This window comes from Cucurbita maxima, unplaced genomic scaffold (assembly GCF_002738345.1).
Source record: "Cucurbita maxima cultivar Rimu unplaced genomic scaffold, Cmax_1.0 Cma_Scf00004, whole genome shotgun sequence".
NCBI classification, from domain to species: domain Eukaryota; kingdom Viridiplantae; phylum Streptophyta; class Magnoliopsida; order Cucurbitales; family Cucurbitaceae; genus Cucurbita; species Cucurbita maxima.
Genome location: NW_019272020.1, coordinates 4,162,098 through 4,182,409, shown reverse-complemented (window position 1 = coordinate 4,182,409; position 20,312 = coordinate 4,162,098). Strand labels below are relative to the sequence as shown.

At 36.3% G+C, this 20,312-nt stretch overlaps 4 protein-coding genes and 1 non-coding gene across 12 annotated transcripts; 2 read left to right on the top strand and 3 right to left on the bottom strand.

The window, feature by feature from the left end:
• The first annotated feature begins 4,339 nt into the window (after nt 1–4,339).
• On the top strand, nt 4,340–6,535 carry LOC111477914 (U-box domain-containing protein 4-like). Its single transcript, XM_023121909.1, has 2 exons — nt 4,340–5,966; nt 6,058–6,535. Exons 1-2 carry the CDS (start codon nt 4,650–4,652, stop codon nt 6,118–6,120), a joined length of 1,380 nt encoding a protein of 459 aa, XP_022977677.1. The 5' UTR covers nt 4,340–4,649; the 3' UTR covers nt 6,121–6,535.
• A 343-nt stretch (nt 6,536–6,878) lies between these two features.
• LOC111477913 (inositol transporter 4-like) lies at nt 6,879–10,769 on the bottom strand. 5 transcript variants are annotated; one of them, XM_023121906.1, is made up of 9 exons: nt 10,557–10,769; nt 10,210–10,279; nt 9,973–10,099; nt 9,657–9,844; nt 9,500–9,570; nt 9,090–9,425; nt 8,886–8,993; nt 7,578–8,183; nt 6,879–7,493 (listed from the first exon to the last, which is right to left on the bottom strand). In XM_023121906.1, the coding sequence occupies exons 4-9, from the start codon at nt 9,790–9,792 to the stop codon at nt 7,026–7,028; spliced, it is 1,725 nt and encodes a 574-aa protein (XP_022977674.1). In that variant the 5' UTR covers nt 9,793–9,844; nt 9,973–10,099; nt 10,210–10,279; nt 10,557–10,769; the 3' UTR covers nt 6,879–7,025. The 5 variants fall into 5 exon arrangements, with proteins under 5 accessions (XP_022977674.1, XP_022977673.1, XP_022977672.1 ...); XM_023121905.1 differs by lacking the exons at nt 9,973–10,099; nt 10,210–10,279 and adding an exon at nt 9,868–9,881 and having other exon boundaries at nt 9,657–9,819; XM_023121904.1 differs by lacking the exons at nt 9,973–10,099; nt 10,210–10,279.
• Nucleotides 10,770–12,814: 2,045 nt separating this feature from the next.
• Nucleotides 12,815–12,904, top strand: LOC111478900. The gene has a single exon (XR_002717566.1). It is a non-coding gene; the product is annotated as a small nucleolar RNA SNORD96 family (small nucleolar RNA).
• A 342-nt stretch (nt 12,905–13,246) lies between these two features.
• LOC111478702 lies at nt 13,247–14,808 on the bottom strand. 2 transcript variants are annotated; one of them, XM_023123113.1, is made up of 3 exons: nt 14,445–14,808; nt 13,994–14,337; nt 13,247–13,909 (listed from the first exon to the last, which is right to left on the bottom strand). In XM_023123113.1, exons 2-3 carry the CDS (start codon nt 14,301–14,303, stop codon nt 13,614–13,616), a joined length of 606 nt encoding a protein of 201 aa, XP_022978881.1. In that variant the 5' UTR covers nt 14,304–14,337; nt 14,445–14,808; the 3' UTR covers nt 13,247–13,613. The 2 variants fall into 2 exon arrangements, with proteins under 2 accessions (XP_022978881.1, XP_022978880.1); XM_023123112.1 differs by having other exon boundaries at nt 13,994–14,324; nt 14,361–14,807.
• A 455-nt stretch (nt 14,809–15,263) lies between these two features.
• Nucleotides 15,264–18,804, bottom strand: LOC111478143 (scarecrow-like protein 13). Of its 3 annotated transcripts, none has more exons than XM_023122269.1 (2): nt 18,695–18,804; nt 15,264–17,586 (listed from the first exon to the last, which is right to left on the bottom strand). In XM_023122269.1, exon 2 carries the CDS (start codon nt 17,382–17,384, stop codon nt 15,735–15,737), a length of 1,650 nt encoding a protein of 549 aa, XP_022978037.1. In that variant the 5' UTR covers nt 17,385–17,586; nt 18,695–18,804; the 3' UTR covers nt 15,264–15,734. The 3 variants fall into 3 exon arrangements, with proteins under 3 accessions (XP_022978037.1, XP_022978039.1, XP_022978038.1); XM_023122271.1 differs by lacking the exon at nt 18,695–18,804 and adding an exon at nt 18,340–18,665; XM_023122270.1 differs by lacking the exon at nt 18,695–18,804 and adding an exon at nt 17,877–18,320.
• Between the last annotated feature and the right edge of the window lie 1,508 nt (nt 18,805–20,312).

The following is a 20,312-nucleotide window of genomic DNA, read 5'->3' as shown; positions in this document are numbered from 1 at the left end:
TTTTTTTTTAAATTAAGATAAAATATATCATTTTTTATTTAAATTAAATTAAATCGGAAGCTATAATATGTAATTACAGTAATATAATGAAAATTAATGTGGAAGAAAAAATATGAAAAATTAAATGAGAAAAAAAAAAGTGAGGTTGACTTTTTTGGAAAAATAATTAAATGATGGTAGAAAGGAGGGTTCAACAACTCAGTATTAAATGAGACAGCGAAAATTATTATTTTATGGGAATAAAAATAATTAGGTCCAAGAAAAATAAAAGGCAGAGCCCAGAATTACTTACCCACTTCACCGACTACTTTACCATTAAAATCAAAAGAAAAAAAATTAAATTAATGTAAAAAAAAAAAAATAGGCACTTAGAATAAGTACATGTTCGAGCATCATTGACTAACTCCTTATTAATTCCGATTCATTTCCATATGAACAAAAATGTAATAGATTCAATTCAATTGACAAAAAAAAAGTACAGAACAAGAGAATATATTGGTAATCGATCGAATAAAAGAATTTTTATTTTAGACAGAAACAATCTTCAAATAGAATTGAAGGAGAATGTGTGCCATAACATAGAACAAAGTTTAATTTATGCTCTTTCTAACTAAAGATTTATTACTGGCGAGTCACGGTAATTGCGCCGATCAAAGTAGCTAAAAGAATGATCGAAATTAGTTCAAATGGAAGAAAAAAATATGTTGATAAATGAATTCTAATTTGTTGGCTTAGAATCTGGTTTGATTTCGTATTCCAAATAATCTCATATGAAAATTCCTGTATGTAGTATTATGTAGTATTAAGAGTTCTCTCAATTATTGGCTTCAGGCTATACAGCGAAGAGTTGGGTAAAATGTGAATCTGACTGGTTGGTTTATAATAATTCAGGAAGCGGATTCTCATAGTCCCCAAATTCAATTAAATTTGACGTGAATATTTCTTTTGTGTTTGTCGTCCAGTAACAAGTAACAGTAGTACATAGAATTCAATGAACGAAAGCGAACAAGGAACAGAATAATAATCAATATTCGTAATGCACGCATTATTGTTGTTATATTAGACTCAAAGGATCGTTCTTCACCTAATTAGAAGAATGATTGAACCCACCACAGAAAATCTAATTAGTTGAAATCAAATTTAAATAGAGGGCATTACAAGATCTTCAGGGATTGAAGGAGTCGTTGATTTAAAAAAAAAAGTTAAACAACATAATTTATTTATTATTTTTTATTTTTTTATTTTTTCTTTCTAATTATTTAGAATCTATTTAATAGATTTATATATTAAATTAATTATGGTTTATAATAAGAATATTAATTTTTATATGTTTTTAACCTTTAAAATTTAAAAAATACCTGTACTTACTATTTTATTTTAAAAAAATATTATAAACTTTCAAATCTTATTTTAAAAAACTTAAAAAATTAGTTAAATTTTTTTAAATACAAAAAAAAAAAAAATAAATACTTAACGAACAGTACGGATGGAAAGATTTCGGAATGCACATGCCATCCCAGACATTTCACCCGAGAGATTGGCCAGGAGAATTAACCTCCTTTTACCATTTCCGGCCTCACTTAACCACTTACCTCAGCGTTTTATGTACGGTTCTAGTTCATGAAAGGGTCTGATATCTTTCCCATTTTAAAAATAGACATGATTTTTTAAAAATAATATCAATACCCTTAAACTTTGAAAAATAAAATTAAAAAAAAATATGCTCGAGATAAAGTTTATTTTAGATTTGTCTTTTATTTAATTTTTAATAAAAAAAAGTTGCTTTTCCTTTTGAAATTACCTTTTTCTTTCTCGTCCTTTATTATTTTTCTCATTTAGTCAAAAAGAATAAAAATATACTTTATTATTTTTCTCATTTATTCAAAAGGAATAAAAATATAATTTTTTGGCTCAATAAATAAATAAATAAATAAAAGATATTTAAAATACATTAAAATTACATGCACACAATTATTGTAATAAAAATGATGCTATAATTTTGAGAAATTTACCAAACCCATCAACTACTTCTATGGACCAAAGTTCGAAACAAACCCAGGACTTCTTGAACCATCCATTTAATTTTAATATATTTGATGTTTTGCCTAACCAACCAGTCCAACACTATGGTCAATTAAAGAGTTAAAAAATATAAAATATTGTCACGTATGCACATGGTTGCTTATTATATATATATATATATATATATATATACATATATGCCCAAATTCATATCTAATCATTGTGAGCAGTGGACTCCAAAACTTAGTATTATATAAACTTTATATTAAAAAAAATGTGTGTTCTTATAAATGAAATCACCAAACTTTATGGGTCTCAAATTTCATAATCAACCCTTTTTACCTAAACTCTCACACTACCTTACTTCCTCATATGCTTCCTTTCTTTAGTGCTAAAAAACTGGGTTCATATTATAAATAAATAATTATGTGATTTGTCTACAAAAATATATTTAAATTTTTTAAATTTTAAATACAATAAAAACTCTCTTTAAACTTTAAAAAAAAAAAAAAAAAATCTTTAAAATACCTTTCCGCTAATTTTATTGTTTAAAAAATAAAATAAAACTATTATTAAATTTTCAAAAATGTGGTTAATATCCTTAAAAAGAAATTAAAACTTGAAAAATACCTTTCTACTCTGTTACATATTCGTGATTATTCTAAGATAAATACGGATGAACTTGGAACGTCCCATATAATAACTATTTGATTTATTATTATTATTTTTTGATTAAGCTTATAAACACTATTTCAATATATTGATTTATTTGTTTATTTGGGTTTATTATTACTCTTATTATAAATAAAAAAAAAACAAATTTTATAATTTTAAAAAGAACCACATAATTTCCATGCGTTATTCTTTTTATTTTTTGGAAATAAACATTTTAATTTTAAAAGATTATAAATATTTATTTTACATACATGATTCAAGAATGGGAGCAAACAAAATCTCAATCCACGTTGATTAATTAGAAAAGTGTCCTAATCACCGTACAATTAGAGTGATTGACAGCTAAGCAGGTTGACCAAAACCGCACCAAATAATACAATTAAATCACTTAATTATAATAATTAATCTCATAATATTATGTAGTTGGTGCTTGTTCTTTTTTTGTTCATAAATTTACATTTAATGTCCCCATTGATTATATCATATCAATCTGTAAGCGTCCGTGTTAAGAAACCCATATTACCAACCATTTTTTTCCAAATATATATATATATATATTAATTAATTTCCCTATTTAAACTCACATAAATTAATATATTATTTTCGAGGGTAAATGGAAAATTAATTTAATAGAGGAAAATCATGCCCTTTGCTCTATAATTCATTTCGTCAATAAAATAATATGTGACGTGACACCAAAATATGAATTTACTACATGAAAAAGAGTGGATATAGGTATTTAATAATTAAAAATCTCCCCCATATGACATAATAAATGAATAATTCCATTTACCTGCCACGTACACGTCACTTTGAATTTTCATATTTTATTTGAACGAAATAAACTAAATAAAAGAGATAAATTAGAAGAGAAATTCAATAAATAATTGTAAAGCTTTGTGGAATTTAAGCGAGACCACTTTTTTTATTTTAGAAAAAAAAAGTTGGTTTTTAATATACCAAATAAAATGTTAATAATTATTTTTATTTTTTAATGTTTAAAAAGAAAATCCACGCAATATAATGAATGGTCTAGTCTGTATTTATTTTGAAGCATAGTTTTATTAAATAATTATACAGAAAAATACACCTAGCAACACGCTGTTTGATTCAAAGTACAATAGTCATATTTGATTTTCTACATTGACATGTACGACTTTAAATAAAATACAAACATTATTATAAATATTTTTCATTATATTTTATAATTTATTTTTACCCCAGGTAAAACGAGGCATTACTTACGGCTATCCCTTATCCACGGTAAAATTCCTTCCGCCGTCAAGTACGCGCGTATTTGACGGTTTATTCCTTGGCACGTGTGGATGCGCCTCACCTTAAAGGAAACGAGGGCTGGGATACGATGCGGCGTAACGTTAAGCGGACACGTGTTAGTTTCAGCGCTGAAGTTACAGCTGTATGCTGACTATTGTCGTAAACTCCCAGACGCGATTCTGCCACGTAAGATCCATACCCATTACACAACTGTGTGAACCCTTCACCCGAGTCCGTTGGGTCTAAATAAAAAAGCTGCGCCACCAGAAAATTTTAATTAAAAGGAATTAAAATTATAAATGGGATTTTGTGTGATTTGGAGTGAAACGACGTCGGTTTGGTCACTTGCCGACGGTCCCACACATGGAATCCATACCCCACGGCCAGGGAGCTGTGACGGTTGTCACGTCAGACCCTCCTCTTTGGTCCGATGAGATAAGAGGGTGGCCCAAGTTTCGGTTATTAAAATGGCCTGTGATCATTGCAGCCATTCACAGCCTCGTAGCTGTATCGAAACCCAGACGCCGAAGTTCGAATCGTTCAGAAACCAAATTCCTCTCTCTTTCTCTCTCTTTTTCCGGCCATGAAATTTTCTTGAGAATCAGACGGAGTTTTTCGCACTCCTATCGAAGAATTTTGGGGGTTTTGAACTGAGATTTATAGTTCTGCTTTTGGAAATGGTGTCGCTTGAGGATTCTCATTCCACTTCTAATCGGTTTCCTTTGGGAAGAAATTGTTACAGTCCGTCTTCTACCACTTCCAGTAGAATTAGCAGGAACATTGGCCGTTCTATGCGCACTATTCGCTCTAATTTCTTTCAAGATGATAATAGCTGCACATTTAATGGGTCGGTGGCTGGAAAATCCGGCTTCGTCTCTGAGAATCTTACTGATTCTGTCATCGACCTCAGGCTTGGCGAGTTGGCATCTCGTAGCCCTAAGTGGGCTAACCAATCGTCTGAGCAGGAACAGGATTTTCTTGAACTTTCTCATGCTTTCAGTGATTTCTCTGCTTGTAGCAGTGATATTTCGGGAGAGTTGCAGAGACTTGCAAATTTACCGTCCATGGCGGTTGTTCCTAAAAGAGAAGGTGAAGTTGCAGAGCCAGAGCCAGAGCCGTGCTTAGGATTTCTGCAGAGGGAGAATTTCTCCACTGAGATTATTGAGAGTATTTCGCCCGAAGATCTGCAGCCGACTGTCAAGATCTGCATCGATGGGCTCCAGTCGTCGTCAATTGCGGTGAAGCGATCTGCGGCGGCCAAGCTGAGGCTTCTGGCGAAGAATCGGTCCGATAATCGAGTACTCATTGGGGAGTCCGGCGCCGTTTCTGCTTTAATTCCTCTGCTTCGATCTACCGATCCATGGACGCAAGAGCACGCTGTAACCGCCCTGCTGAATCTCTCACTCCATGAGTCTAATAAGGTTATAATCTCGAATTCTGGAGCCATAAAATCGCTGGTTTATGCGCTCAAAACTGGCACGGAAACTTCAAAACAGAATGCGGCGTGTGCTCTGATGAGCCTCGCTTTGTTGGAGGAAAACAAGATTTCGATTGGGGTTTGCGGGGCCATCCCACCACTAGTATCTCTGCTATTGAATGGATCGAATAGGGGGAAAAAGGACGCGCTCACGACGCTCTACAAGCTTTGCTCGATCAAACCAAACAAGGAGCGTGCCGTTACTGCTGGAGCTGTGAAGCCATTGGTGGCTCTGGTAGCGGAGCAAGGCACGGGTTTGGCAGAGAAGGCGATGGTAGTTCTGAGTAGCCTAGCAGCGACTCAAGGGGGAAAGGATGCGATCGTGGAAGAGAATGGAATTGCTGCACTTGTGGAAGCAATTGAAGATGGGTCGGTGAAAGGGAAAGAGTTTGCAGTGTTGACACTCTTGCAATTGTGTGTTGACAGTATAAGAAATAGAGGGTTGCTCGTAAGGGAGGGGGGAATTCCACCTCTGGTTGCACTATCACAGACTGGAAGCGTTCGAGCAAAGCATAAGGTGATTACCAAAAACTGATCAGTCACCAATTATTACACTGATTCTAAGAAATGAACACCTTGTTGATGGAAAGTTGCTAATTCTTTTGCAGGCGGAGACTCTTCTGGGTTACTTAAGAGAACCAAGACAAGAAGCATCCTCATCAAGTCCTTAAAACAAAAGGCCTGAACTGGGTTTTTTCAGAAGGTAATTGTATTATCAAGTTCAAGTAGTGGTATCCTGATTGCTGTATATAGGGAGTGGTTTTTTTAGATGGTTTGTACAGTGTGGTTGAGAATGTTGGAAGAACGATGATTAGAATGGAGCATATAGTGCAGTTAGTAAAGCCAAAAACTGACGGTTAGAGAAGATGATGTATGATTTTGATCTAGGTTCTGAGATATCAGTAGGTTTAGTTTTCTGGGTTTTGATGAAATTCTGGTTGGGCGTGTCTTGTATGGGTGAACCCAGATTCTGTGGAACTGATCATCTTTTTTTCACATATTAAAGCTGTGCTGGGAAGTGCACAAAATTTGTAAATTCAGTGTGTTGGATACTCAGCACAAAAGTTAATATCTTCTCTTCTTCTCCTCCTTGAAACTTCACTTTCATGCTTTGATTTTGGTTAGAAATCTCTCTTTGTTGCTTTCTTGCTTTCTTGCAATTGCATGAACATGGAACATCATCTTAGGCAAAGGCACAGGCTGTGTGTGGTGCGGCGGATGCCCCACCATAGATTTAGAAATATTTTGTAGGGTTGTAGTCTTTTACCATGTCTTGTCGTTTAGAGGTGAATTATTAGCTGGCTGAGCAGGTATGTTTTTGTCCTGTCGCTGCTTGCTGTGCTGTGGATCATTGCTATTTCTATTCAAAAATCTCCCTCTTAAAACCAGTTTCTTAAGATAGATGACCCAACTGTCGGTGTCTTCCAGCTGAAGTAAATAATGGTCAATCATGCATTGTTGTCGTGCACAATTTATTCCAACTTACCAAAACTTATTCACAAGGAAGTTCAGTTAAATACAAGTTCATGTCAATTCTGCTGAAGATTTACCTAAAAGACAGAACAAAATACAAGAATCATTGTGCTAACACTTCCTTCTGGCCTTTGCTGCTCTTGTGCTTCTTCCCTTGCTTGAGTAGCTCTTCAACCTCTTCGAACTGCAATCCTTTAGTTTCAGGTACTAAAAAATATATACCAACCAATCCAAGCAACGAGAATCCTGCGAACAGCAGGAATGTACCAGCAGCCCCGAGAGCCTCCACCAATGTCAAAAATGTCTGACTCACTATCAGATTTGAAACCCAATTTGAAACTGCAGCAATTCCTCCTCCAGTTCCTCTGTATCTTAGTGGGTAAATCTCAGAGTTCAACACCCATGGTACTGTTCCCATACCTGGTGCATATGAAATGATGTAAAGCCCCAATACCACCACAGCCAAGAAGCCGATTTTGCTCGGGCAGCCTTCTGTGAACCATACGCGGTGGCTCGACCGACATTTGCCCCTTACGGCCTTTGTCAAATCCAAGCATGCTCCAGGAAGATACTGATATTTCGTTCAGCATACAACTTATCAGTTTCTGTTGATTGTTAAAGCAATAAGAAAAAGAAAGGAAGTAGATGCTTTTACCTCACTATCTCCATTGGCACAGAAACCACAATTTTGTTTTAGACATGACATGCAGTTCCATGAGGATGCGTCTGGAGCTGAGATATAGGCTGAACAGGTAGAGTTACTTCCAAAGTGAGTGGATTCCAAGGCGTTGACGGCTGGAGCATGGCTAGCAGATTGGAAAAACACTCCGGCCAACACCACAAGGCAAGTGATAATTCCGATCATCGAGATCATCATAAGTCTTCTTCTCCCATATCTATCGACCGTGATCATGCTTACAACAGTGCCAGCAGCATTGAGAAAGGAAGTAACAAGAGAAAGCGCCATGGCTGTTGTATTAGAAGCAAATCCAGCAAACTGGATGATGGTTGGACTGTAGTACATGACAGTGTTGATACCACAGAACTGCTGTGCTACTTGGACAATGATCCCGGCGTAGAGCCCTCTTCGGACGACTTGGCTGTTCAAAGCTCCTTTAACTTTAGCTATTATACTTCCATCTCCAATTGCTCCTTCTGCCTTTTCTGCTGCTACAGATTCATGCAGTAATTTCATCTCTTCATCAACTTGATTAGAAGGATATATCCTCTCCAGTATGCCTCTTGCTTCATCTACTCTGTCCTGATCATCAGGAAAAATACGTTTCAGTAAGTTTGATGGTAAAAACTAGAAACGTGTGTACACTCTGAAAAGCAAATCTTCCATCAAAATGCCCTTGGTTAGAACTTAAATGATTCATCAAATGTGTGTGTTTGGTGTGCATTCTAAATAGTTGTGAGATTCTACATCGGTTGGAGAGAGCAACAAAATATTTCTTGTAAGAGTGTGGAAACCTCCCTTTAGGAGCGTTTTAAAATCGTGAGGCTGTCAGTGATACGTAATGGGCCAAGCGGACAATATCTACTAGCGGTGGGCTCAGATTGTTACAAATGGTATCTGAGTCAGACACCGGGCGGTATGACAGCAAGGATGTTGGCCCTCAAGGGAGGTGGATTGTGAAATCTCACATCGCTTAGAGAGGGGAATGAAGCATTCCTTGTAGGGTGTGGAAACCTCTCCCTAGCACATGCGTTTTAAAACGGGCCAAAGTGGACTACATCTAATCTACTAGTAGTGAGCTCGAGTTATTACACTAGTTATGAATAATTGAAGGCAGGTTGTTACACTAGTTAAGAATAACTGAAGTAGTATTCTACTTACAAATACTTCTAATGCACACTGATAAGAGCTAAACAGAAATGGGCATGAGAAAGTTTAAACAGTTACTAATACTCTTGTTTGGGAAGCTCGTAGGAAAAGGTTGTAGAATGTTTCAAACTTTACCCGTCTGTAAAGCCACCTAGGAGACTCAGGCAGTGACAACATTAAAACAAACTGAACCAAAGCTGGCAGTCCTGCTACTCCAAGCATCAGACGCCATGTTAACTTTGTCTGCAACAAAGATAGATACAAACTAAAAAACTGAAAATAAGAACATAAAATTCACAGTTCATTACTTGAACCATCAAAAAGGAAGTCCCATTTTACCTTAGTGAAAGCCAGGTTGATTAGATAGGAAAAGAATTGTCCTCCAGTGATTAGCAATCCATTAGTGCTGACAAGAGCACCCCTAATCCTAGCAGGGGAAGCTTCTGATATGTAAAGAGGAGCAGTCATGGATGCCATTCCGACCCCAAAACCTACTATAAGTCTCCCAACGATAATGAACCCGGGAAAGGGAGCAACAGCCATGACAATAGCACCAAGGAAGAACACGACATCGGCAACTAGAATCGACTTTTTTCGACCAAATTTATCGTTCATCCAGCCACCAATTGCAGCACCCACAATAGCACCTGCTACAGCCATACTTACAATGGTTTCCTGTAATGATCAAAGTAAGCATTACTTAAAATAGACTTAAACCCGCAACAACTTAGGGCCCAAGCATGACTTGCCTGTAGCCATGTTTTCCTGTCAACAACTTCAAAGTCCTCTCGAATGTAGAGCATAGCCCCAGAGATCACACCTGCAATGCAATGCAATGCAACAAAAACGTAAGAAGAATATCATTATGCAATCCGGGTCGGGGTCAAGGTCGAGGTCGGGAATTACCAGTATCGTATCCGAAAAGGAGACCGCCGATTCCAGCAGACAGAGCAAGGCGCATAATGTAAGGTGTCTTCCATGTTGTCTGCCAACATTCTAAAAACTCTGCCTTGTCTGCCTTTACAGCATCTCCTTCCACCATTTTGAATGACCCTCTTCAAATGGCTTTTGAGTTTTAGAGGTCTATTAACAAACTGCAGATGTTTAAGAAAAAAAAAACAAGCAATCAATCTATAACAACGACAAATTGCATGAATCTCTAAAGCAAACGAAACACAAAAATTCAAATCCATCATCATCTCTTCATCTAATTTATAATAACCTCTTCAGCAGATTTTCAGATTAATCCGAGGAAACAGTCAAACCAAGTCTAATCCAGAAGCAGCAACAACAACAAGGAACAAAGACTCAAGTTCTTTGGATGATCAAATGTTCCAATAAGGGAAAATCTGGACAAAGAACGAAAAAAAAAAACACACAAAAATTTCTTCCATTGTTAAAATCATCCAAACCCACCAGCCACAGTGAAGGAGGAGAAAAGATAACGAAGAGGCATCACCTTTCTGTGCTAGCTTCAACTCAGAAGCTTCACTGCATGTGGCCTTTTCTGATTTACTCAACAATGGTGGCTGATGGAGGTTTATATAGACAAAGATGCCAAAAAGAGGCGTAAATACGTAATTTTCGATTGGGGTTAAGATTCCTATGAAGTTTTGAACATTCAAAAAAGACGCATTAAATGGGAGAGAATTGAAGTTCCCCATATCCCAAATTGGAAAATACGATGAATTATGTAATACGTGTAGCAAAAATTCATGAAATGAACGGCACGAAACAACAACATAGGCGATATAAAATTAAAATTCCCAGAACCCAATAACAGGGCCGGATAAACATGAATCTTACCAAATTGAAACGCTCCCTTCTTCACGGAGAGGATTGTGGATAGCGCAAACACTCAATTCTCTTCCATAGTTTGTTTGAACAGAGAATTTTCCGGTTATTTTCACACTACTTTCTGGTGCTCAGACTTTGAATGGCTTCTTTTTTGCTTGATTGTTGAATGCACTTTCGCTCCAAAGTAATTTATATTATGGGATTTGATTTTGCCTTCACTGGCGGAACTATCCATGTTTGGAAGGATAACATTCTAGATAAGGCTATAAATAAATGAATATTATTACCCTGAAGAATGAAAAATAGAGGTGGGATTGAAAACTACCCACTAATACCTAAAACATTAATTGATTACGAATATCCAAATATATTCCCTAACTAATTATTATGGAAATGTCCTTCCCTTTTTGGACAGTTGTGGGCGTGGAGGGATTCGAACCCCTGACACTGTAGTTCGTAGCCATGTTCTCTAATCCTCTGAGCTACGGACCCCATCCCATTCTCCACTTGATCTGTTCCCAGGGTACCCTAAAAAAAAGGAACTTTCCTCTTTCGAGCCATTTGCCATTTTGGGTTTAGAAGATGTGAAAGTGTCTCTCTCTATAAGAACCGTGCCTTCCAAGGTGTGGAGTGAGATAGAAAAGTGGGAGAGAAGGGGTTTTGAATAAGACAAAGATAAGATATTTTCTATCCATATAAAATAAAGATAGATTAATATCAGATCATGGCCCCATGTGCCAAATATTTTCATATTGATATTGTTGTTACATATTGATATCGTTGTTACAACAATGTGACTGAAGAGTAGAAACGAGAACAATACTTTCATTTACAGTATTGAGTTCATAATATTGATCTAGGTCCGGTTATGGACTAATAAAAAAATGATTTTTATATTCAAAATCCATTGGACAGAAGGGACAGGAGAAATCATGTAGAAATCCACAGAAATGATAGACTCGAATGCCCTATGATCCAATTTTTTTTTTAGGTATACACTTTTTAAATATAAAATTCATTTTAATTTTACAATTACAATGGTGACCTTCGAATTAGTTTAATGTGTATTATTCACTCAATTATGATTTAATTTTTTTCATCTACTAAATATTTAGATAATTTAAGTTTCATTATTTTTATTTATTATATATATGGGTACGGAGATTTGAAATATTTGACAGCTAAAAACATGTTATTTGGACACAATTATTTAATTTTAAATTTAGGAAATTAATTTTAAATGAAATTTTGGAAAGTATAAACTCGGATGGACGGTTATACCCCCATCTCATGGCGGCATGTAACCCTAGACAATTGAAAGGCCGAGATTTATTTCTATGACAATCCAACGGTCTACAGTTTCCAACCTCTCCTTTATATATGACCACGACGGCGATGCCTCTTCATTCACTCTCATCCATTGTACCGCCCGCATCTTTTCTGAGCCCTTGTTGGGGGTTTAGGGTTTATGGTTTTTGCAGCGGCATTTCTTCAATCGGTGATTTCTAAATTCTTCCTTATACGTTTGTTTATATGTTTCGATCACTTTTGAGTTCGGATTTAGCAGTTTCATCGCTTCCACGGTATTGCGGAATCTGGATTTGATTGAATTGAGGCTTCTGTTTCGATAATCTGTTCTGATTTTTGTTCTTAAATGTTTTTGTGTTTCATAGAGATGATTCTTGTTCTTATTCTTTGATTCGAGTTTTGCCTTTGTGGATGTTTAAATGCGACGGGAGACTTCTGCGAGGAAGTATCTTACTAAGAGGAAGCAGACCTGTTCTATTTCTGCACAGTTCCGAGTTAACGTCGTATAGAATGCCTAATGACGTTGACGGTCTTCCTTTTTAAGGAACTCCTCCGTCATGGGTGGTCTCATATTCCATCGCCTTGTGTAGCAGCCTCGCTGCCATTACCACCTGGGACATGCCATGAGACGTACATTTCAATTTCTTCAATGGCTGTTTTTGACAATTTTATTGATGTTGTGTAATTTGCTGTGTTTATGTGACGGGGGATTTATGATCCAATCCCTTACTAGATTTGGAGCGAACACGTTATGTTCGTATAGTGCCAAAGTTAACGTCACAGAGTAATTCCGGTTGATGTTGATGGCTCCTCTTTGGGGCCTCCATCGACTGCTGGTCTCATATTCCATTGCCTTGTTGAGCAGCGTTGCTGCCTTTACTTCTTGGGACTGGCCATGAGACCTATATTCTTTGTTCAACCCTCAAATCTTTCATATTCTTTCGTTAGATTTCCATCCAATGCCTATGATGATATCGGTTAACAAAATACCATCTTTCGGGACTGAATGGCTATTCAAGCCTTGCTGTCAATCCGCTATTCTGAGGCATACCTTTTTAGATGATATGTGTAGCAAATTCTTGCTGTGTTTTTGTTGTTTTTGTTCACAGGTTAGGAGTCTTGAAAGAAGAAATTTGTGTTAGCATTTGGGCGGCGTTCTTCTTCTGCCGGTTTACTTCATGAAGAATTTTATTCATAGATTAACTGTTTATCAAGTTCTTTACGAAGATTAAGCTTGATGTTGGCTGAGAAAAACTATTGTACTTTTTTGCAACCATTTTGAACCTCAATAGATCAGCTCTTTCAGAATCCATTTCTTTGCAACACAATGATATCAAAATTTAATACTTATATGGGTTAGCATTGCAAAATTCTTTAACCACTCACTTGGAACAAAATCAATCAACTAGTATTGTTCCGCAATATCTTTATTAGAAACACTGACGTATGTTCATCTTTCAAGAACAACATTATGAACAGCAAAATATTCTCTGCTTACTTCTAAGCCAAATTCAATCCGCCCAGCCTCTGTTTGTCCCATTGTCGGTCAATTTGTGTTCTTTTGTTTCCTTCATTCAAACAATTCAACACAAACCAAAGTAAGCCCACTTTAATTTGCAACATATTACAAGAGGCTTCATTAGTAACCGCATCTGATTCCCATTTCGGCAATCAATGTCGATGATGCTTATAAACGAAATCCTCCATCGTATAAAGCCTCCATTTGAATTTTGATCGATAAAACGGAGGATGGAGAGCTTAGAGATTAGTACTGCCCGCAATGGCAGTTTGATTTTGTGATTCATCAGCAGCAGATGGCTTCACAGAAGAATTGATCTTTCTCGCGAGATGCTTGACGCGATTTAGCCGTAATGCTTTCGAAGATCTTCTTGGATCACATTCCAAGCTATGATCCTCAGACTTGCAATTTCCAGTCGATTCTTCCATGGAATCCATCATTTGGTGAATCCCAATTGAACGTGCAAGTCGTCGAATATGACTCAAACGAACCCTCCCCTGAAGAATTTCAGCTTTTGGGTCCAAAGTTTCGGAACCTATTGAAACAATTCGCAACAAAATTAACTCAGAGAGAAATTATCTCACGGTTTGGGTATCTTTAAAGAACACATTCTGCTCACCGGAAGACGTCAACTGTTGTTCGTGGTTGAAATCAATAAGCGTAAGCCCATTTCGTTGCAGATCAAGCTCTGCAATGGAAGTCTCTGCGACTGTCTGATTCGAATTGGTTTCAGCCATTTCAATTGGTGACGAAACGCTTGGATTCGTCGTTCTTACGCTTCGAGATCTCAGTCTTCGTAGATGGTAGTTTCGTCGGCGGCTTGCGAGATGCCTCTCTCTCTGTTCTACGGTCATCGACGATCTTCTTTCCCTGTCCCTTATACGGCGTCGTTCTCTCTCCTTGTCCCTCTGCGATGCCGATTCTTCCATTTTTCAACCGGATCGTTGAAATTAATCGATTCTTCTGAAATAAAGGGAACAGAACAGAATTAACACAGCTGAAACGTGATTATGAACGTGGAGATCAACCAATAAACACGGAAATTTATAGAACCCGGATTTTGATCGTACTTGATTTTGGGATAAATGGAAGAGGAGGAGAATAAACAAACAAACAAACAAACGTGGAAGTGGTTGTTTTTGTTGTTGCTGCTGCTGTTTGTACAGAAAATGAAAAACAAGAGAGCTGTCAGAGCCGATTTTACGGCAAAGATTGAACGAATCAGCTCTCGACATCTAATTACCATTTGGGTTTATTCATTTTGAGCGCAGTTAGAGAGAGAAAGAGAGAGGTAATTTCTTAGTATATCCGAACAAATACGTCGAATCTTAGCATTTGGATATTAATAAGCATTGCTTAGATCAGCCCCCGTTATCAGTCGGGATTTGGATTGGGTTAGTTCTAAAATCAAATCTATGTTTGGCCACCAAGGTTGTCAGCCAATAATTTGAAATTTCAATCTCATTCATTTAAGATTTTTTTTTTTAATTTATTTATGTAACATACTAAGTCAATAGAAACGTACGCATGTAAATGGAAATTGGGTGAGGATTGATAATATAATTCCGAATCCCATTTAGTCCAACCCAAATTTAGGTTTTGATCAAATCAAATATTATATTGGTCTTATAAGTTATTTTACCAACATAATAATTTATATTACCAAAGACCTAAAAAATAAATAATTTATACGCATTCGAGGAAGTGTTACCAATGCCAAACGCCTAAAAAATGAATTGTTTCTATGGTATTATAATATAGCTATCAGTCTTTAACATGACATTAAAAATTGCACCAAACCTTGATGATGATCACCAATTACGAAGAATTCTACATCCCTAATTGACTCGTAGTTGAGATGATGATATAGGACATTTTGACCATGTCGATGAGCAAACTGACAAGTGTCAAAACGTTTAGATTAACGGGTGATGACTGTCTTTAGGAGACATGTTTGAAGTACTACGAAAGGGTTCCAATCAATCAACAAAAACTACAGGTAAAACTTGGGATACCTATGCTAGGCTAACCAAACCCAGTCAAAGCCTCACCAGAAGAACCACCCAACCCAACAATCCCATGAGAGTTTTAGGAACTCTAGGTTTTTAATTCCAAACCAAAGCTCCAAACACCGTCCTCCTTAATGGAATCAGATATGATATAAAACTAGTTATCTTTGTAATTATGAGGTTTAATACGGTACTACCAGGACAAAATTCTTTCGCCAAAGTCTGAAATTTACAGCAAGTTTCAAGATTTGGGGTCCTACAAACAGTAAGAGCCTTGACCTCACATTCTACGAAGCTATACGGGTCATTATCGCTCCATGCTCTAAAATGTTGCAACGGAGTTTCAGGTTTTCATCTCCATGCAGAGGAGGTTGCCATTGCTCTGTTTTTCCAGCCAAGGTAGAGAGCCCCATCCACTTCTTGGAGTCTATAGTTCCCATTAAAATCCCTCAACAAATTCCTGACGGCTCCACTTACAGAGGAGCTCAGTGGATATGAAGTGAAACCAGCCATCTTCATTCTCATCCTCCACTTGCCAAGGAGTTCATGACGTTCTATCCTTTCAAATCCCTCACAAGCTACCATGTTCACTATGTCTCGGGCCACGCAGTGCTGCTCCGCTCTGATTCGCTGCTTGTCGTCTCTCGAACGAGCTACATCTATTGATTCAAACATAGCAGTATAATAATCCAGCGTCTCTAGAAAACGAAGAAGGAAGGGGGATGTGTTTGTGTTAGATTCCTGCTCAACAATAGTTACTACTTTCGGTGACAGGCTTTTGACTAGCCTTAGAAGCCGATCTCGGTGATTCTGTGTGCTCACACTCTCATCTGGCATGTGGTGCAAGACGTAAGGAAAATTTACGGCCAACGCTTCTCCAGGTCGTATTCTAAGATTACTACGTTCGACCTCACAACCGGACATTGCAGCAGCATGAAATTGGAAGGGAATTCCTTTTGATTGAGCCAGCTGAGCTAGCTTCTGTCCCACAAGGTGAAGTCCCCCTCCTCGTGCATGAGATGATTGGGAATCATCCACACCAGTGATGCGTAGAAGAACTGGGGGTCCACCAGGCCGATTAGCAAGATCATGGATGAGAGGTATATACTGACTACCCTGTGCGATTTGGAAATCAATTATGTGGATTATCGGTTCATTTACCATGGCCTCCCAAATGACAGCATTGGCAGAGGTGTAAGCAAATTTAAAGTACGGGCAGATTTGGAATAGAACAGACATGTAGGACATGAGTTCAGAGCTTGTTGGTTCTTCGCATTTTAGGGCCTTGTATATTGCACTCCCTGATCGTTCCAACTTCGCTCTAAGCCCTTCCAACAAGTAAGCGCCCAACCTCTGGGCTGGATCACCAGAGACAGAAACCATCTTCCCTAAAACATCCAAAAATAAGGTTGCCACATTTAGATCAGAATCATGAATTGCTTGGGCACAATGGATGAGCGTATCCCGAAGGTTTAGTCTAGGAATCATCTCAGCCACTTGATTCCAGTTCCACCTTGCTACTGAAGCATCTTGATGTGCCCCACCCCTGAAAGAACAGTAGCAGCTATCCACAATATCAGATTCAGGCCCCAGCAAAGAAATTTCTAATTCTTTCAGCTTGTACTTTAATTCGTTATCATCATCAGTCACTGAGCATCCACTTTGTGGTGATCCGCATGTGTTGTCAAAGGAATGGGGTTGATCTGAGGAGCATGATTGAGAACCTTGAGGTGAGAAGGGGCTCCTGGAAGACAGACCACTTACAGCAGAAGGGGAATTACAGGCACTCAGATCAGCAGTAGCCGGAAATGATTCCAGAGTAAAGAACTGATCCTTAAAGGAAGAAAAGTTAACACTGTTTCCCTGGCTGCTTGCGTCAGGAGAAACATTGTTTTTCAATACGTGTAAATGTGATAAATAGTAGGGATCTATCTTTTGCACAGACTGGTGATGCATCTCATGGATCCCAGACGATGCCTGGCTATTCTGAGACGCTCGCATTAAGAATCAGAAATAAGCCCACAGCAAGAAGATCTTGGCCACTATAGCAATTGGTATTGCAAGAGCTTCCAGGACTTGGTTCAATGGACTCTAGTCCAAGATATGTTGTATGATTCAGTAGTAACTACCCCTCGGCAGATATTTTAGGACTCAAAACTCTTATATGATTTGCACAAGGAGTGGAATAAAAGAATCCTCAAATCTGCAGAGAACAGATCAAAAATAAATTCTACAGAGAAAACATTATTGAACCAAAAAAAAAAAAAGGAATTCAAAAGTGAATCCATATTCAGAACAAATTAGATCCTACGCAATCAGCGATGCATGATCACAAATACAGGGTAAAAAAAACTCGAATCCTCAGAAGCAAGTTCATACGAAATGAGCCACAATACAACGTTTCAACATTTAAGAACAAAACTTGAGAAAAATGATGAAGTTTTCAGTATTTCCTTCACAAATACGAAGAAAGAAAAGAGTCATCGTGCTTACTAAAAATAGAGAAGAGATAGAAGATCTCTTTCGATTTCAACCACCACAAGGCAGAATGATTCACACAGATATTTGGATGAATCAGTGTGAGGTTTTTCCCAACAAACACCAGTTCTTCACATAATATACAATTATCAGAAAAAATAATACGCATATCCTCCACGAAATAGCCACGGCTCAATCGAAAGTTAAACACGCGGAAGAAATAAAAAAAATAATCTATTAAGCTGTTTCGGTAAATCAAGAATATTAACAGAAGGCAACAACAACAACAGAAAAAAAAAAAAAAAAAAAAAGAAGGTTCCGCAATTTCAGTTTCTAAACTCAAAAAGCTGAAGTTCCTCGCGGCAATTAGTATTACCTTGGAAGGCATCACGTTCAACAAAATTAAAAAAAAAAAAACGATCAACGAGTTTGAAAAAGAAAAATAATAAAGGAACTGAGAAAAGAAGAACACGAATACATCACGCGTTTTCGCAACCAAAGAGCGCAACAAAGTCCAAATCCAAAAAGTAAAGAAGAACTGTTCATCCAATTTCGAACGAAGCAAAGACCACATTGAAAAACCAAAGAAGAAGAAGATCTTAATCAGAAACATCTCGCCAAACACCAAATTATCACGAATTAACACCAACTCCAAATAGTAAACATAATTCTCAAAGGAAAAAAGAAAAAAAAAAAAAAAAAGAACTCGATGCAGAGAGTGAAGGCGACCGCCAAAATCTCCCGCCGACAGACAGTAAGCAGTAAATGTTGAAACACAAAAATTATAAAGAAGCAGAGATTCAGTGGAGAAACAAAGAAAAATTAGTACGCACCTTGATCGAAGAGAGCTAAAAAACTGAAACGCTTGCTGTACAAGTTATGCAATTGCAAACGGAACTGTTAACAACATCTGGAGAAGGCGACGACAAATAAGGAAGCCCGCGGAGGGCCATCAGGGTTTATATGGCGGATCATAATTGCAAATGAAGGGACTACCCCTACAATGGGAAGATATTTACGAAAATAGGCTTGATAAGATGGAGATATGTTCCTGGACGGTTTATCCCGAATTTCATAATTTTTTTAATTTGTTGCTTGGGAAGGAATCTATGCCCCTCTCCCTTCCTTAACGTAATCTATTACATCTCAAATCATTATAAAAATTAAAATAATCATTTTTAATTATAATACGACGTGGATAATAAATTATAATTATAATAATTAAATACTTTTTCTCCACTGGGATAATAAATGCTTGACACTCTGTACTTTTCTGTTTTTTTTTTCTTTTGTTTTATAAATAACTATTTCAACTACCTCATGTGCACCTCCCACGTGGTTTCTTTATGATTCATTTCTCCTCTTTTTTTTTTTTTTTTTTTTGATATATAAGAAAATTAGGTTATGAATTTGAGTTTCGGTAACAAAAATAAATAAAATTGATTAAATTACATTTAACAGGCAGGAAATAGGAGAGAGTAGATAACATTTTTTTCCGTTAGATAAATGAGATCATTCTCTACCTGCGACACTTAATATAAACATATTTTCAACATACACAAATATTTTTTTACTTATAATAAAAAAAAAAATTAGTTAATTTTGAAACTTTAATAATAGTATTTAGAGTTATTAAAACTAAATACTCTGTATGTGGTTGTATTAAAATTTTTAGAAATTAAGTGGGCGTATGAATATATATATTTTTATGCGCAGTAAAATAATTATTTTTTTTAATAATAAATATTGTCTAAGATGACATTAAATTGAGCATAAAAAATAAATGTGAATGGTTATAATTTCATTGAAAGTTTGTCAATATTAGGAAGAAAATGGGATTATTCCTTTTGGAATAACAAATTATATAACGTACTAAAAGTAGCCACACATGTTATGCATGTATTTGCATATATTCATGTTAATGAGGTGAGGCTTGAAAATCGTGAATTTTAGTCAAATTTAAAGAATTATTTTTAAAAAAAATCACATGGATTAGCTAATTAATTCAATTATTATTTAATTTAATGCAATGTTTATCTGAATTTAAATTATACCCATAATAATTAACGAATTAAAAGGAATGGAGATTTAAATCATGAAATTACAGCAAATTGTTTAATTCCAGACCGTCAGATTTGGGAGATGATTCATGGAAAAATAAGTAAAATAAATAAATAAATAAATAAAGCAAAACTTTGGTCAAAGTTATTTGGTCAGAGATTGGAATTTCAGTGCCCACTGATTTCATAAAGTTAGTAAACACTTGTACTATCCATTTCGTAAAAATGTACCTTAATTTCAACGAACCTCCAAAAACAACGCCGTTTAATTAATTAAATAAATTAAGTAATTATCAAGACAATAGGACTATAATTTAATTCAATTAATTTTTCAAAAGATTTTAATCGAATTATTTAACTCGAAGTCTTTTTTTTTTTTTTTTTTTTTTTT

Coding starts and splice junctions, on each gene's coding strand:
- LOC111477914 (XM_023121909.1), top strand. CDS start 4,650: ATGGTGTCGCTTGAGGATTCTCATTCCACTTCTAATCGGTTTCCTTTG. Junction 5,967..6,057: donor GCGTTCGAGCAAAGCATAAG/GTGATTACCAAA, acceptor ATTCTTTTGCAG/GCGGAGACTCTTCTGGGTTA.
- LOC111477913 (XM_023121906.1), bottom strand. CDS start 9,792: ATGGTGGAAGGAGATGCTGTAAAGGCAGACAAGGCAGAGTTTTTAGAA. Junction 9,426..9,499: donor ACAGGAAAACATGGCTACAG/GCAAGTCATGCT, acceptor TGATCATTACAG/GAAACCATTGTAAGTATGGC. Junction 8,994..9,089: donor TCAACCTGGCTTTCACTAAG/GTAAAATGGGAC, acceptor TCTTTGTTGCAG/ACAAAGTTAACATGGCGTCT.
- LOC111478702 (XM_023123113.1), bottom strand. CDS start 14,303: ATGGAAGAATCGGCATCGCAGAGGGACAAGGAGAGAGAACGACGCCGT. Junction 13,910..13,993: donor ACAACAGTTGACGTCTTCCG/GTGAGCAGAATG, acceptor TTGTTTCAATAG/GTTCCGAAACTTTGGACCCA.
- LOC111478143 (XM_023122269.1), bottom strand. CDS start 17,384: ATGCGAGCGTCTCAGAATAGCCAGGCATCGTCTGGGATCCATGAGATG.